This window comes from Chlorocebus sabaeus, chromosome 12 (assembly GCF_047675955.1).
Source record: "Chlorocebus sabaeus isolate Y175 chromosome 12, mChlSab1.0.hap1, whole genome shotgun sequence".
NCBI classification, from domain to species: Eukaryota; Metazoa; Chordata; class Mammalia; order Primates; family Cercopithecidae; genus Chlorocebus; species Chlorocebus sabaeus.
In genome coordinates this window covers 91,210,080-91,226,299 of record NC_132915.1, presented here as the reverse complement: position 1 = coordinate 91,226,299, position 16,220 = coordinate 91,210,080, and the positions used below count along the sequence as shown (strand labels likewise).

Here is a 16,220-nt window from a genome sequence, read left to right as displayed (position 1 = left end):
AGCCTCCTGAGAGATACAGATGCACACAACCCCATTCCTTCTATCTCACTCAGTCCATTTCACTCTTCATGAAGTAAGGCAAAGTGACAAATAGGATCAGCCACTCAACTATCTAAAGCCCTTCAAATATTTCCCATTGCATGCAAAATAAAATTCAAACTTCTTAAAATGGCTTATGAACAATTTGGGAGGCTGAGACAGGTAGATCACTTGAGCCTAGGAGTTCAAGACCAGCCTGGGCAACATGGTAAGACCCCACCGCTACAAAAAAAAATACAAAAAATTAGCCAGGAGTGGTGGCACATGCCTGTAGTCCCAGCTATTCCAGAGGCTAAGGTGGGAGAACCACCTGAGCCCAGGAAGTCAAGGCCCTGTCTCAAAAATAAAAATAAAAATAAAAATAAAATTGCCTATGAAGCCTGGCATGATCTTTAACCTCATGACTCTTTAACTTCATCTTCCTTTACACTCTCCCTTATTCTGCAGAGAAATTTTTTAGTCTGAAGGCCTTTGTACACACTGTCACCTCTGCATGGAATACTTTCTGCCAGCTCTGCCTCACTGGCTCCTTCTCATCCTTTGTATATTAGCCTGTCACCTCCTCAGAGAGGCCTTTGTGAATCCCCACAATCTAAAGTGTATCTCTTTTAACATCTCCCCTAGTTTTCTATTTTTTTCTTACAACACTGATGCTGTTTAACTTTTTTCCTTTTTTAAAAATAAATATTTTTTTCCTTTTTGTTTATTTATTGTCTTATTTCCCCCACAAGTCTGTCCATGAGAGGGACACATGTCTATTTTGTTCATTACTCAGCGCCCAGCCCAGTGACTGACATATAGTAAGGTTCCAATAAACTTGAGTCAATTTCTAGTTTTAGTATAAAATCTGAAAGTAACAATACAGTGTATCTTTTAAAAGAATCTACAATTTGGACTTCACATTGTTGTTCTACCTACTGTGATATGAATGTAGTTACCATCATAATTTTTAAATACTGATTTTTAAAAGTTATAAATAACTAAAATCTTTTTACCCACTTAAAAACTAAAATGTCACGCTACTTCCTTTTTTTTGAATTTTTCCCCTATGCAATTACATCATGGATTTGAGCTGCTTACTTGCTTACTTTACAACACACTTTGGTAATTTTTGAGAATATGTTACTTCAATCTTTTTGTATACTACATATCTCTTTTTTTTTTTTTTTTGGCGTGTGTTTGATGACAATGTTCATGTAATAGCAGAGATATCTCCTGGTTCTTAATCTAAGTCCCAGGATCTTAAAGGTGGAGAGTGCTTAATTCAATTAGAAGAGATACATCAGGAAGCAACTTCTCAAGACTACACCTTTTTACATAAAATTAAGTAATTTATTTATTAATAAATTGCTAATTGGATGTCATCATAAATGGAAGAAAATTACAACTGGCAAATTCTAGAACCATATTTGACTGTGGAATTTATTATCCCATAATTAATTAGGCAGCTAACTGCTTTTTAAATTGTTTTATATGGTTATGAAGGGAAAAACACGTTTCATTTTTCATTTCCTCTTAGCATTGCTGCTTTGCTTTTACATACTTTTTTTAGTTGTACAGCTTCTTCCAGTTGTTTAAATTCTTCAGTAGCTCTCAAAATTTGTTGTTCTGCCTTTTCTATTTCGTCATGCAGTTCTGATAGTCGAGTTTGTGCTGCAAATTTAAAAACCATGCTCACATAATATGAAACAAGAAAAATATTGAATTCTGAAATTTCTACCAGATATTCCTTCTTTGTAATATCTTTCTCCCCTCTCTATTAAACTGTCATTATACATCACAAAAAAATTTTTAAGTAATTACTTATGATTGGCTTTTGTCTATTAATTAAGCTCTAAAATAAACTGTTTCATGATATGGTATAGAACTCTAATTGTTTTGTTTGTTCTGTTTTGAGATGGAGTCTCGCTCTGTTGCCCAGGCTGGAGTGCAGTGGCACGATCTCAGCTCACTGCAAGCTCCGCCTCCCGGGGTTCACGCCATTCTCCCGCCTCAGCCTCCTGAGTAGCTGGGACTACAGGTGCCTGCCACCATGCCCGGTAAATTTTTTTTTTTTTCATTTTTTTTCATTTTTAGTAGAGACGGGGTTTCACCGTGTTAGCCAGGATGGTCTCGATCTCCTGACCTCATGATCCGCCCGCCTCAGCGTCCCAAAGTGCTGAGATTACAGGCATGAGCCACTGCGCCTGGCTGGTATAGAACTACAATCGATCCTTTTATTTGTAAAATTCTTAACATGAAAGGGGCTATTCCCAACACCAGTAAACCCTTTTTACTAGAGAATAAGACTTTTATTGGGAAATATGCGCTTTACATGTCACTAAGTTATAATTAGGTTCAGGGTATTAAAAATAACCCATAAAACCTTGTGTTAGAGGGAAATGCTTTACGATGGGATTCAATATCAAGAAATTCACTACTGAGCTCTCTCTCCCAGCTGTAGATGATCTCAAATCAATTATTTTCCACCTCAAATTTAAGATTTCTCTTTCCCTCTCCCCTATAAAACTGAGTCAGCCCCTTTAAAGCTAGTCTGCACAAAAATCTGATTTATTTTTGCTTTCCCCCAGAGACTTGCATACAGTATAGGTAGACATGAATAACTCAGTTTCTTCTCTTCCTTCACCAAGTCAACTTCTATTTGCCTTCCATGTCTTCCATTTAGCTACCAGTCAAGGAAAGATAAGCTGCTGGTGTGATTGAGAGCACCACAGTGGGCCATAATGCTAGGGGGATGCACAAATCCCGGTAAGGGTTCTCTTTCTTCCATATCCACGCAGCTGAGTGGGTAAGTAGATTCAAAGTCTGTCGTTGGCAGGGTCTCTAAAGTGCCCCCGTCTTGACTTCTTCCTTTACGTGACTTGCCAGAAGGTATTAAGATCCCTTGAATTAGATTGTGGGGCGTGGGGCATGTCAGGAAAAGTCAGAGGCTACCCTTAGACCCAGGCCTGAGGAGAATGTTCTGTTCCAGCTTATACAAAGCATTGCTTTAGGTTTTTGCTACGTGCATAGTAATCAATCAAGTGGTTCTTTACTTGCTTCAGTTATTACTAATTGTGACTTTGAATATATAGTTCCAGTGCTTATTTGAAAGAGGGGATTTACTCATTCTTGAATCCCCTGGACATGTTGCCATCAAATTACTGCCAAAACTCTATTAACCATAACAGGAATCATTACAAAATAAATGCTCGATATATCTGCTTGATAATCACTACTTTTGTTTTAGACTTTTCATGGAAACAACACCATCAACATGTTCAATTAAAGGAGTTACAGGGCCGGGCGCGGTGGCTCATGCCTGTAATCCCAGCACTTTGGGAGGCCAAGGCGGGTGGATCACAAGGTCAGGAGATTGAGACCATCCTAGTTAACACAGTGAAACCCTGTCTCTACTAAAAAAATACAAAAAAATTAGCTGAGCGTGGTGGCAGGTGCCTATAGTCCAAGCTACTCAGGAGGCTGAGAATGGCGTAAACCCGGTAGGAGGAACTTGCAGTGAGCTGAAATTGCACCATTGCACTGCACTCCAGCCTGTGCGACAGAGCAAGACTTCATCTCAAAAAAAAAAAAAAAGCTATAAAACAAAATTGGCCTACATATTCAATGTTTTTACATTTTTTAAAAGAATTTTAAAAATAACTTTTTTTAACCTGCACTTATTTTTTTTTCTTTGTCTTCCAGTTGCCTGTCCAGCGGTGCGTGGCCTCTCAAGTTCACGTGATCATTTCTAAGTTGTTCATCTGGCTCCATCTTCTTGATCTGTATTGCCTGAGCATTATCAATAATATAACTCTCTGTGGCAAACATATTTCTCTTGTATCTGGATTTGCCAATGTAAGGGCTTTCATCTGGGGCTTTATCAATTTCAGCATACTAAAAGCAAAATAATAGACTTATGGTTTAATAAGTGACCTCCAAGCAGTCAAACTACATTATTCATTTTATTAGTGGCAAACATATCACAGAATTGCTCAAGTTATATAAATCCTACATGCCTAGAAGCTGAAAGATATATATTATTCTTTTATCTTCTTCTTAATATACCAAAAAGGAAATTAAACTAAAAATGGTCTCAAAAGAATTCTTCCTCCTACCACTGAAGAGTGAAAGTTTGGACTGATTGATTAAAGAACTGCCTACAGTTATGTGATTTTTAGCACTGCTTGATCTCTCAAATTGGAAATATGGGTGTTTTATTTTGGTTTCTTGGCTCATATAAGTAAAATCTCAGTCTATTTTTTTTTTCAGATACATGGTATGCAGCCATCAGTACAATACATTTTAATAATTGAAGTTTTAAAAATGAAATATCATATGATATTGGTTGGAATCACTGGGTCTTAGAAGTTTGGCATTTCCTCACTTGCAGTGACATTATGGCATTTGTACCAATCATGACTGACTAATATTGAACCCAGTGATTACTGAACACACCATGTAAGGAGATGACTATTCCATGGTACTGAAGCACTTATCCCAGACGTCTGGATTTAAGGGAACTGATCAACCCATACACCTGGGAAAGATAGCTGAGAGTTAGACGACTGCTTTTGGTAATGGATATGGCTATGAGCAAAGATTTTTTACCTCTTTAGGATACTGTTCTAACTCCCTGAGCCAAATAATTCATAGATTCAACCAAAATACAGTTTACTCCTCTCATAACAAGAAAGTGGAATGATATCTGATGAAATCCCTTACATGTCCTCACCACCTACCCTCCCCCATTCCATCCCATGTAGGCTTTTAACTTTGGATTACTAAAAAATTAAAATAACTCACCTCTGATGGATAATAATTTAGTGGCTCAAATTTAGCATCAATTTTATAAAAGGCCAATTCCTGTTCCAGCTCATATTGCTTCTGACATGCTCGTGTTAGTTCTATGGTCTTCTGTTTTAGCTATTGGCCAAATTTGATATGAGACAACATATAGGATCAGTAAGTTAGTATAAAGATGTGACGATATGGTTAAGTTCTCATCATAAGTAATAATTATATAGGTTTAAAAACTCCACAGTAAGCTGCACAACACTAAGAACATTTTATCTTACTTCTAAATTATAAAAAATGAAACACAAAATTATCATTCCATAAGAGAACATGTAAAAGACCTTTGAAGTTTATAAGCTGTTTCAGGATATAATGAATAATGATTTTTAAAATCTCTTATGTTTGTTAAACATGAAAATATTTTTGTATCAATTATTTTTGTGTAACTGGACTAATACGTACTTCCTGATTTTCCAATAATTAGCACTAAAGAAATTAATTTCTTTAACTGACTTTCCGACTTTAACAATAGTTTCAAATTATAAGGGAAAATGATAACTGACACTAACTGCAGAGAAATAAAGAGGAATCAGAAAGATGAAAATAAGAGCTTGGTTTGAATTGTCATACTGTCGTTGCTATAGTATTTGTGGCTAATGGCATCACAGTTTTAAGTGTTCAGAACATTATTCTTTGTAATAAAGAATAAGGGATGTAATAAAGAATAAGGGATGTGTAATAAAGAATAAGGGATGTCATAAAGAATAAGGGATCCAAATACATAATATTCAATTTTAATAAAGTAATTCTACTATAACTTTTTATTCTTAGAAATTTTTGGAGCTTGCAAAAGGCAAATGATCCAATCTAATTCTCTGAATTTATAAATACAGAAATTAAGTCTCAGATTGGTGAACTGACTTGTCAAAAGTTACATATTAGATTAGTGTCAGAAACTAAATATTTTATTAACTTACTACTAGTACTAGCTCCTTTCTACTAAACCAAACTTTGAGTTTTTTCAAAGATCCACTAAGTGATTTTTGTCTTTTTTCTGGCCAGTGTCTGATGGTAGATATCAAAGAAAAAACATGCAGAAAAATTTCATTAATATAAAAATGCAAGCTGAAGAGAATAAAACATAAACAAACACAAACATTTTACACGGCCCAAGAAATCAAAGTCGTGCATGATTTAGCTCACAGTCACCTCCTGATTATCCATCAAAATGGAAGTAACAGCCTAGACAACGGGTAACATTTAGCCAAATACTCAATGTGTGCCAGACGTTGTGCTAAGCATTTTGCATATGTTATTGCACTGAATCTTTACAACCACCCAATAAGATGATAAAAGCTGCACAGCAAAGTTAAATAACTTGCCCAGTTTCACAGCTGGTAGTGGAAGAGGCAGAATTCAATTCCAAGTCTCCTGATTTCAAATCCAATACTGCCTATTGCTCCACGCTGCCTTCAATGTACTGCTGCAGGGTGTCCAGCACATTACCCACATTGATATTTTCACTGAATGCTCATAAGTCTCCAAGTCTCAAGAAAGCAACTCACAATCAACACTGTCAACTAATCTTGGGTTCTCTCCTCAAAACTCATTGGCAATAGTGGCAAACAAAAGGCAAATGTGACTGGAATCATAGAGAATACAACTGGTCTCTGCAGGCAAATAATAATAAATAGGCTGTGCATTTCAAAGTCTTTTGTGTCTTTTGTGCATTTTGTGTCTTTTATAAGCCCTAGGCTTAGCATATAGTAAGCACTCAATAAATGTCTGTTGAAGAAATTCATGAATAAAAGCAAAATAGAAGTCAAATGAACTGGAAAGTAGGCTAGTCGCAGTACTGGCTGTGGATAATCAAGAGTTGACTGCAGGTAACATATTTACCAATCAGAAAAATAATTCTTTCCCCCACATTCAAGTTTGCTCTCCTATATAAACATCCATTTAAAAAAAAATTCATACACACACAACCACATTTCCCAAGAAGACAAGCCAGTTTCAAAACTTAAAATGTAAGCAAGCATATTAATGCAAGTTATCATGCAAACCCTGAAAAACATAGTATGCAGTTCAGGCCTGGAAGAACTACCTTTAAGGAAGAATAAAGAATCAGCAGAAAAGGGCCTGCAAGAAACCAAGACAAGGGCTAAAGAAGCAAACAGATACTGTCACCTGGAGAATTAAACTGTAATAATACAAGTTGCTCTTTACTGAAAACTTACCATAGGAAGACATTGGCTTTTAGTATTGGCATTATTCTTACATGGACATATTTTATTGCCATTCTGAGTTACAGATTTACTACCTTCCGTTACTTAGCTTGATTCATTTCAAATTGTTTTCACACTCATTACCTTATTAAATCCTCACAATTCTGTGAGGCTAGCAGGACAGGTAAATAGCCCTCATTTTAAATATAACTAAACTGAAGCACAGGAATTAAATAATTTGCAAAAAGACAAAGAGTAAATTTGGTTAATATTTATTGGTGGCAGGACAGGACTACTACGGTTTAAATGGCCACCAGAAGACTTATTTCAATGCTGCTTTTCTTTTAGACATTAATTGGCCTAATGCATAAGCAATTACTTTTTTAAACTGGAAAACTTCACATAATTGCAGATGATATTATCATTAGATATTCTGCAAAAGATAATAAAAATGTTTTCAAATATAAGCTCTTAGAATAAGACCCAGAATTATTTTAGGCATCTAATAGTCCTTGGGACTAACAGAATAGGCAGAATCAATATGAACTGGTAATTTAAAGAAGAAATACAAAATAGCCAATAAATATATATGCAATACTCAATGCTCCAACAACTATAAAAATTCAAAATTAAAACAAGATTCCATTTTTTTCTACCATATGTACAAATAAAAAATAATAATACCCACTTGGAAATTGGGTACTTTCTTCCCTGCTGTGGAAATGTAAATTGGTTACAAGTTTTTGAAGTGTGCATTAACATTTATCAAAATTTTAAATGCAAATTACATGGTAATTCCACTTCTAGTGGTTTATGCTAAAGAAATACTAGTATGAATGCATAAGGTATATATAGACACACACACACACAGATTTTCTCTGTAGTACTGTCTCTAATAGCAAAAAATGTGAAAGCAACCTAAATATCCATCAGTAGGAATAGGCTAACTAAATTATGAAGAATACATTTAATGGAACACAACACAGACTTTAAAAAGAGTGAGAAAGCTTTATATATGCAGGTACATATATTTTTTAACTTGGAGAGCTGTCCATGTATGCTGTTTTGTGAAAGTTAAGATGCTGAATAATAATATACAGTTGACTCTCCATATCTGTGAGTTCTGCATCTGTGTATTCAACCAACCACAAATTAAAAATATTTTTTAAAAGGATAGTTGCATCTGTATTGAACCTGTATAGATATTTTTTCTTATTATTTCCTAAACAATATATTTATATAGCATTTACAATGTCTTAGGTATTATAAGTAATCTAGCAATGATTTTAAAGTATACTAGAGGATGTATGAAGGTTACTTGCAAATACTACACCATTTTACATAAAGGACTTGAGCATCCGTGGATTCTGGTACACAGATACAGAGGAATGACTATATACAGTAACATTCTTTTTAATTACAAAAATATTCAAAGGTATAATATGCATAATTATACATACATTATGTAATCACATGTATACTGTGTAAGAAGCATGGAAAACAAAATATTAATATCTGGGGAATGGGGTAGGGAAGAGTGGACTTTCATTTCTGCTAAATACAGTTGTGTTGTCTAAATTTGTTACAATGAACATACGTTAATTTTGTATATAAATGTGTTTTTACTTTATTTTTATTTTTGTAGAGACAGGGTCTCATTATGTTACCCAGGCTGATGTTGAATTCCTGACTTCAAGTGATCCTCCCGCCTCAGCCTCCCAAAGTGTTGGGATTAAAGGCGTGAGACTGGCATAAACATGTTTTTAAATGGTTAATGATAAAAATAACAATGACATAGAGAAGAGCACAGTCTGACTTCTAACAAAAATAGGTATAGAAAAAAAAGCAAAAACTTCTGACAGTTTACAAAACATTTATTCACAGCACAAACATATCAATAACATTATAAATAAGCAAAAGAGAAAACTAGGCAACTACAGTTCATAGTTTTGGGATAGTGGAAAGTCTTAAGGTCTGATATTTTGCCAAGGTTTTCAATGGGCTGACTAACGTGCACCAGGGAATCAGCATAAATATTATAAAGTTATAAAAGTTATTTTATCTTTTTTTAGATATTATATTATAAAGTTATTTTATCTTAGTAATAAAAGATGGATTCCATGTCCAAAAAGACTTATAACTCACGAAAATCTGGATAATTTTGCCAGATTGCCTTCTAAATGTTTTTGCCAATGAACAGCCTAGCCTCACCTACAATGTTGTTTTTAAAAAATACAAATGTCTAGGAGTACATAATGCAGCCCAAGATCCCATCAGTCTTTTGGGAAGCCATATCATCCAGTACACAGTCAACTGCAATTCATAAGCCTTTCACACATATTTCTGTTAAACCACATCTTCCCCATTATATGGTCAGGAAGTTGTATTTTTAGACCCAAGGGCAAAGAATTATCTGTCTTAAGAGAATACAGCCAAAGCAATGTAAAATATGAACTTACCAATTCATTTTTTGTGTTTAAGTCACTCTTGAGTTCCTCACAGCTCTGTTTCTGTAACATGGCCTCCTCTTTCAATGATTTGTTCAATTTATCTTGATTTTTAATTTCCTCAAGAAACCTTGTTTGTTTGCTCTTAAGCTCTTCAGTTTCTATCATCTTTTTTTCTAGGTCTCTTTCCAGTCTTTCTACTTCTTCTGTCAATGAAAATTTAATAGTTTATTTATCATTATATTTCCTATTTTTAAAAAGATAAGAATATTTCTCAATAGCAAAAGAAGGCTAAAAATATCATAAACACAATTCTACTTTTAAAATTAGCCACTACGGTTTTGGAAAAAAGACTATCCTGATCTTGAAATTGATTTATATTACGAGGCAAGAAGACATCATTTTGATGACATTTTTAAAAGATTAATACTTTACTTCCAAGTATTTAATCCAATTAGTGTGCTGATAAATGAGTTTTTTTCTAGGTGACCTTTGAAAAACATGCAATATTTGATCTGACATTAGTAATTACATTTAAAAGGATGCTGCAAACATATTTGCAAAATTTTGTATTATCTTAAAATTATTCAATGGCTTTCTGTTACTCTTAGGATAAGATCCAACAGGCTTGCAAAAAGGTGATAAAGCTCTTCATAATTTAGACTCAACCTCCCTCTTCTGCCTCATCTTCAAGCATACTCTACTGCAGCTTTCTTAAAGTGATCCCATTTCTTCAGATTTTTGATGCCTCTTCTCACCTATAGGCTTTTATTCACACACTTTCCCTAGAACTGTCTTCCTCTACCTCCTACTGAGCTATTTTGCATCCTCCAGGTCTTAAGTTTTAAAAAAAATATATTGAGAAGCCTGCCCAGGCCCTATCCTGTCGCCAGGTTAGATGATTCTGAAGTATGCTCCCACGCTACCCTGAAATTCTGCTTGGCCCTTGTCACACAGGGAGTTGTAAAATGTGATCAAATAGCTTAGCTGTCTGCCTTCCCCCACTAAAGCGTCACAAAAGCAGAAATTACATCTATCTGGCTCACCTAGACTAGATCCTAAGAGCCTAGCACATTAAAGTCTCCTAATTAATATCTGAAGGCATGAAGAAACCATAAGTAGTCTAACCATTTTCCCCAAAAGTTATCTAGATGACTTTCCTTTGCATTATTAATATTTTTAATGATTCCAAAACATAAACTTCAGAATAACAAATGTTGAGTTAGGGAGATTCCAAACTAATAAAAACTTGCCACATTTGTCCAGTATTGGATCAAATCATATGAAATTGCCAGTTTTGCAGATCAAAACAGACTAACACTAATTTCAAATGAACATATAGGCTCATTTCCCAACACTCTAAATTGGCTATTTCATACCTTCCTCTTTTTTTTTTTTTTTTTTTTTTGAGACAGAGTCTTGCTCTGTTGCCCAGACTGGAGTGCAGTGGCATGAACTCTGCTCACTACAAGCTCTGCCTCCTGGGTTCACGCCATTCTCCTGCCTCAGCCTCCTGAGTAGCTGGGACTACAGGCGCCTGCCACACGCTCGGCTAATTTTTTGTACTTTTAGTAGAGACGGGGTTTCACCGTGTTAGCCAGGATGGTCTTGATCTCTTGACCTCGTGATCCGCCCGCCTTGGCCTCCCAAATTGCTGGGATGACAGGCGTGAGCCACCGCGCCCAGCTCATACCTTCCTCTTTCTTCTCAAACTTCCCATGCCCCTTCTTTTATTTTCTCTCTCACCTGATGATCTCACATTTAATTAAGAAAATGACCCCATCAATAAGAACTCCCTATTTTCCCACCACCACAGCAACAAAACTACCCACACCTGCACATATCTTCACTCCTTTCTGAAGGAGAAAGTGTCACTCCTACCAAAGGGATGATTTTTTCCTTTTTTTCTCTAATCTCATTCTTTTGTCTTCTCAAGAACCAAAAGAATCGAGCCATGTCTTGTTTCTCCACTCTGCTTTCAGCTTTTTTTTTTTTTTTTTAGACAGAGTCTCGCTCTGTCGTCCAGGCTGAAGTGCAGTGGCACGACATCAGCTCACAGCAGCCTCTGTCTGCCAGGCTCAAGTGATTCTCCTCTCTCAGCCTCCCAAGTAGCTGAGATTACAGGTGCCCGTCACCACATCCAGCTAATTTTTGTATTTTTAATAGAGACGGGGTTTTGCTATGTTAGCGAGGCTGGTCTCAAACTCCTGACCTCAAGTGATCCACCTGCCTTGGCCTCCCAAAGTGCTGGGATTACAGGTGTAAATCGGTACACCTGGCCTCCACTCTGCTTTTGAATATTCTGTTCATTTGGTTTTTTGTTTTCTGGCTTTGAGGTTTACTGCATTTGTTGTTTCTGCCCATTTCTTGGTCTGGAAGCCACGGGTGAATTTTTTATTTTTTATTTTTGATCTTTCTAAAAAGTTATTTATTAAGTACTAGAAGAGACATTGTGGGAGAAAATTTCAAATCTCCAGCCAAATGTCTCCCTCCTATTCATTCTCCAATCCATTATAATCTAGCATCTGTTCCCACCATTTCTTTTTTTTTTTTTTCACATGGAATGTTAGAAATTTCTTTATTATGACTTATTAAGCGCCAGCTTAATGCTGCAGAAAACTTCAAATCACCCTTGATAACCCACTTTCTTGTCTCCCACCCAAATTACTGATCAAGAGTTTTTCAAGTAAAGACATGCTCTTCTCTCTTCTGTATAAAACTTTACGAAATAAAGGCAAAAGATTGTGTACATCTCACTGGAAAATGCTGCCCAGGGCTCTGGAGACGGTGGCTGCCCGGGTTCCCTTCACTGTCCAGGTCCTGAAAGACTCTTGTTCATGAACTGTCTCTTCACCAAGCAAATCCACCACTTGCTAGGTTTATCATTCTGAGGGTCAAAAACTTTCTCACAAAGTCTCAGTCCAGTCTCTTGCCTTAGCTGTTGTAAATAGGTTCTCATCACTTCATCTTCCTGTTTGTTTGCAGGTTTGGCATAAATTGCATTAAGTGGAAAACCAGGCTCTCCAGGAATGGGAAAATTAGTGATTCCCAATGTATACATTTCTTTCTCACTTTGGCTTTTGGAATTGCACTTTTGGAGTTTCTTCAGACATTCAGAAATATAGAGTTATATATATCAAGGTTCTATCAGCTTCATTCTTAATTTCATAGTTTTTGAAGAAGACATTGGCCTTGAAGTAATAGATGGCTTCATCCACAATATCTGTATCTTTTGTCTCTCTGGGTGCAGGTCCTTTGAATTGACTTCTGACAGGTAACAGTGCCATGTTTCCGATGAGTTTGGTGTCAGGATCCATGAGAGAAGAGTGGTAAGCCAGCATCTTGGCAGCACCCGGGTTCCAACCCAGAGGAGCAGAATCTCTGTTCCCACCATTTCTTAACTACTCCTGTCAAGATCATTATCATCTGTTGCCAATCTAAAGCACTTCTCTGCTTATCTCACTTAATATCTCAGCAACATTGAACAGAGTTGACCACTTCCTCTCTTGAAAACTTCTCTGGGCTATTTCCCACTATTTCCTGGTTTTCTTCTACCTTGCTGGCCTCTCTTTCTCAGCTTCCTTAGCAACTACTTTTCTTCTTTCTCCCAGCCACTGCCTGAGTAAGCTGATTTCCATGGAATTTAACGTCATTTTTATGCTGATGTGACTCAGCATAAAATTTGTATGGCTAGTTCAGATCTCTTTAAACTCCAGACTCACATTTCTGACTCTTTATTTGACACCTCCACTTAGCTGTCTCATAGACACTTCAAATTGAATATGTCCTAAACAAACCTCTGAATTCTTCATTTTTATAAATGATATCTCCATCTAGCCACTTACTTGAACCAAAAGCCTGGGGATTATCCAATCCATTCGAAAACGCTGCTACTTCTACCTTCAAAACTGATCCATCTATCTTTCATTTCCACATCCAACATGTTAAGCACAGGCCATCAACGTTTCTAACCTGGATCACTCCTATCCAAGCGTTAACCAGGGCTGACTCTGCTTAGCTTTCAAGATCTTGTGACTGCATTCAGATGGTATGGCATAGATTCCAGCCTAAATTACTACACTAGCCTCCTAATAGGTCCCTTCATCTCCATTTTCCCTGCTCCAAATCATTCTACTATGTATCAAAAATGATGTCCTATCCCTGCTTAAAAATTGTCAGTGGCAGCTGGGCACAGTGGCTCATGCCTGTAATCCCAGTACTTTGGCAGGCCGAAGTGGGTGGATCACGTGAGGTTGGGAGTTTGAGACCAGCCTGACCCTGTCACAGAAACCAGAGAAACCCCATCTCTACTAAAAATTAAAAATTAGCCTGGCGTGGTGGTGTGTGCCTGTAATCCCAGCTACTTGGGAGGTGAGGCAGGAGAAACGTTTGAACTTGGGAGGTGGAGGTTGCAGTGAGCTGAGATTGCAACATTGCACTCCAGCCTGGGCAACAAGAGTGAAACTGTGTCTCAAAAAAAAAATTGTCAATGGCTTTCCACTGCAGCTGAAATAAAATACAAATTCCAAGGCCCTGTGCCACCTCACACCTGCCTATGTCTACACACTTTTTATTGAGCTGTCCTCCAGTCTATCTGATTTTCTCTCACTTCCTTAAACTCACAGGGTCTTTTGAACTAAAGAACAAGCTGCTCCCTCCCCTTAATGCCATTCTTCACGCGGCTAACCCTCTCTTCTCTTTGCTTTCAGGTTAAATGTCACTCCCTCAGAAAGCCATTCCTCTATGCCACAAAGAGGGCTCCCCTCTGTTACTTTATCTGATTTATTTGCTTTTTGTCTGTCTTCTCTGCCAAAACATAAGCTGCATGGATGCCAGCACCATATGTCTTGCTCCCCATTGTATTCTTAGTGCCAAATACAATGCCTGGTTCACAGTATACATTCAGTAAATATTTGTTGAATTGATTTATGCTGCCATTTCCTGTGTACATTTTAATAGCATTATAAAGTTCATAATACATATTTCTAGATAACTTCTGAAACTAAATTCCTCCCTCACCCAAATTTATTATTTTTTTAAGTTTAATCTTACCTAAACTGAATCTCTCAAAAGCCTCCTGTCTATCCTGAGTGGTTACTGGCTGACCTTCCAAACTTTCCAGTGAGCGGAGGTGGAAAATGGTAAACTGGAGGTAATGAGGAAGGGTCACAACTGGATTTTCAACTAGGATCAGAGAAATCAAATCTTGAAGCGGTTTCAACTTGCTTATATCTTGGAGCTGAAATGATATAACATTAGTATTGGTATAATGTAATTTAAAAATCATAGCATACCTAAAGGAAGTTACAAATCAACTAAATTTAACATGGCAAGGAATCTACTCATGAAACCAATTACCCAAAAGTAGTGGTAATACTTTTGGGTATTTCCAGTATGGAAAGGGAGTATATGAGTATTTATGGTGTATTTGGGCAGTATTAGGCATTTTTCCATACACTGTTTCATTTATGACTCCTCACAACAACCTATCATGTACGTATCATCTTAATTTTACAGATGAAGAAACTCAGGATCAAAGAAGTTAGGTGACTTGCCCAGAGTTCAAAGCCTGTAAGTGAATGAAACAGGATTTGAATTCAAGTTCGTGTAAGTCTCAACTTTGTCTTTTCATTATACTGATTCAACAAATCAAAAAAATGAATGGTTATAAAAAATATTTTGGCAAATCTTCAGATAACTGTGCTATAATTGATAGTTTATTCAGATAGTTTATTCTCAACCTAAAAATGTTGATAAACAGTACTCCAAATAGCTAGTACAAATAAATCTTCTCTCCCAAGTGAATGTGCAGCACTCTTCATAATGCCAATGTCAAATATCAACGGGGTGAGGACAGCATACAAAATTAGAAATAAATATTTATTGATTTTCCTATTGCACAGCTGACACTAAGTTGACACTATCTAAGGATCAACTACTTCAGGAATATTTATGGCAAATTTTAGATCTATGGCTACCTCTTCCCATCATCCCATAGCGTCAACAGCTCCAAGGTGATGCTGTACAACGTGGGTTTGGGCTTGGGCTCTGACGTTCCTGGACTGTCACAGGACAAAATCAGAAAGCATAGGTATTGTTAACAACATGGCATTAAATGAATATTGCTTCTTCTTATTGGCCTCCACTGGTGAAGGCTTAAAGAATATAGCTTTAGACTTATTTAGTTTTTTAAAGTTTTTTTTAAAGCATTTTTCACATCTATCATTTCATCTGAGCCCCCATAATACCCATGTAAAGGAGGCAGTATAGGGATTATTTTCCCCAAACAGTGAGTTTTAGAGGGATTAAAGAATTCTCCAAGGTCATGGAAGGCAATTCTATAGAGACTCATCTTTGAAGTCACATTTTTCATTTTCTATTCTACAACTGATGTTCTTTAAATTATAGCACAGTTTTCCCAATTTTAATACAAATTTAAATAAATTAACATTTTTACTAAGCAAATGCTTATTAAATACCTAGCTGTGAATAAATACCATAAGAAAATCATAAACTATACTCCAGAGAAAAATATACAACATCATCTAAATATGTAAATCATGATAACAAAGTTGCTCTATTATGAAAAGCTAGTGATCAACCTCTTGCAACACCTAACATCATAATCAAAATAAACTGGTAAATTTGAAATTAAAAGTTAATACTGTCAAAAAAAAAAAAAAAAAAAACCCCAGAACTTTCTTCCAGGCATTCAGTGATCTGGATTCTGGCA

At 36.3% G+C, this 16,220-nt stretch overlaps 2 protein-coding genes across 8 annotated transcripts in view; both read right to left on the bottom strand.

The window, feature by feature from the left end:
• CNTRL (centriolin) overlaps positions 1–16,220 on the bottom strand; it is a 96,655-nt gene that overhangs the window by 61,462 nt on the left and 18,973 nt on the right. For all 7 annotated transcript variants that reach the window (XR_012094871.1, XM_007968214.3, XM_037984461.2 and 4 more), the window contains exons 7-11: positions 14,540–14,726; positions 9,500–9,693; positions 4,825–4,944; positions 3,693–3,915; positions 1,583–1,692 (exon numbers count right to left, since the gene is read on the bottom strand). Coding sequence is in view for 6 of the 7 variants with exons in the window: in XM_007968214.3 (XP_007966405.3) it covers positions 1,583–1,692; positions 3,693–3,915; positions 4,825–4,944; positions 9,500–9,693; positions 14,540–14,726 (834 nt within the window). In the remaining variant the exon portion in view is untranslated. The remainder of the gene's footprint in view (positions 1–1,582; positions 1,693–3,692; positions 3,916–4,824; positions 4,945–9,499; positions 9,694–14,539; positions 14,727–16,220) is intronic.
• LOC103218912 (actin-related protein 2/3 complex subunit 3) lies at positions 12,025–12,897 on the bottom strand. The gene is given in 2 exon segments (XM_007968213.3): positions 12,025–12,612; positions 12,614–12,897. Coding segments are annotated over 2 exon segments (534 nt in total). The 5' UTR covers positions 12,829–12,897; the 3' UTR covers positions 12,025–12,293.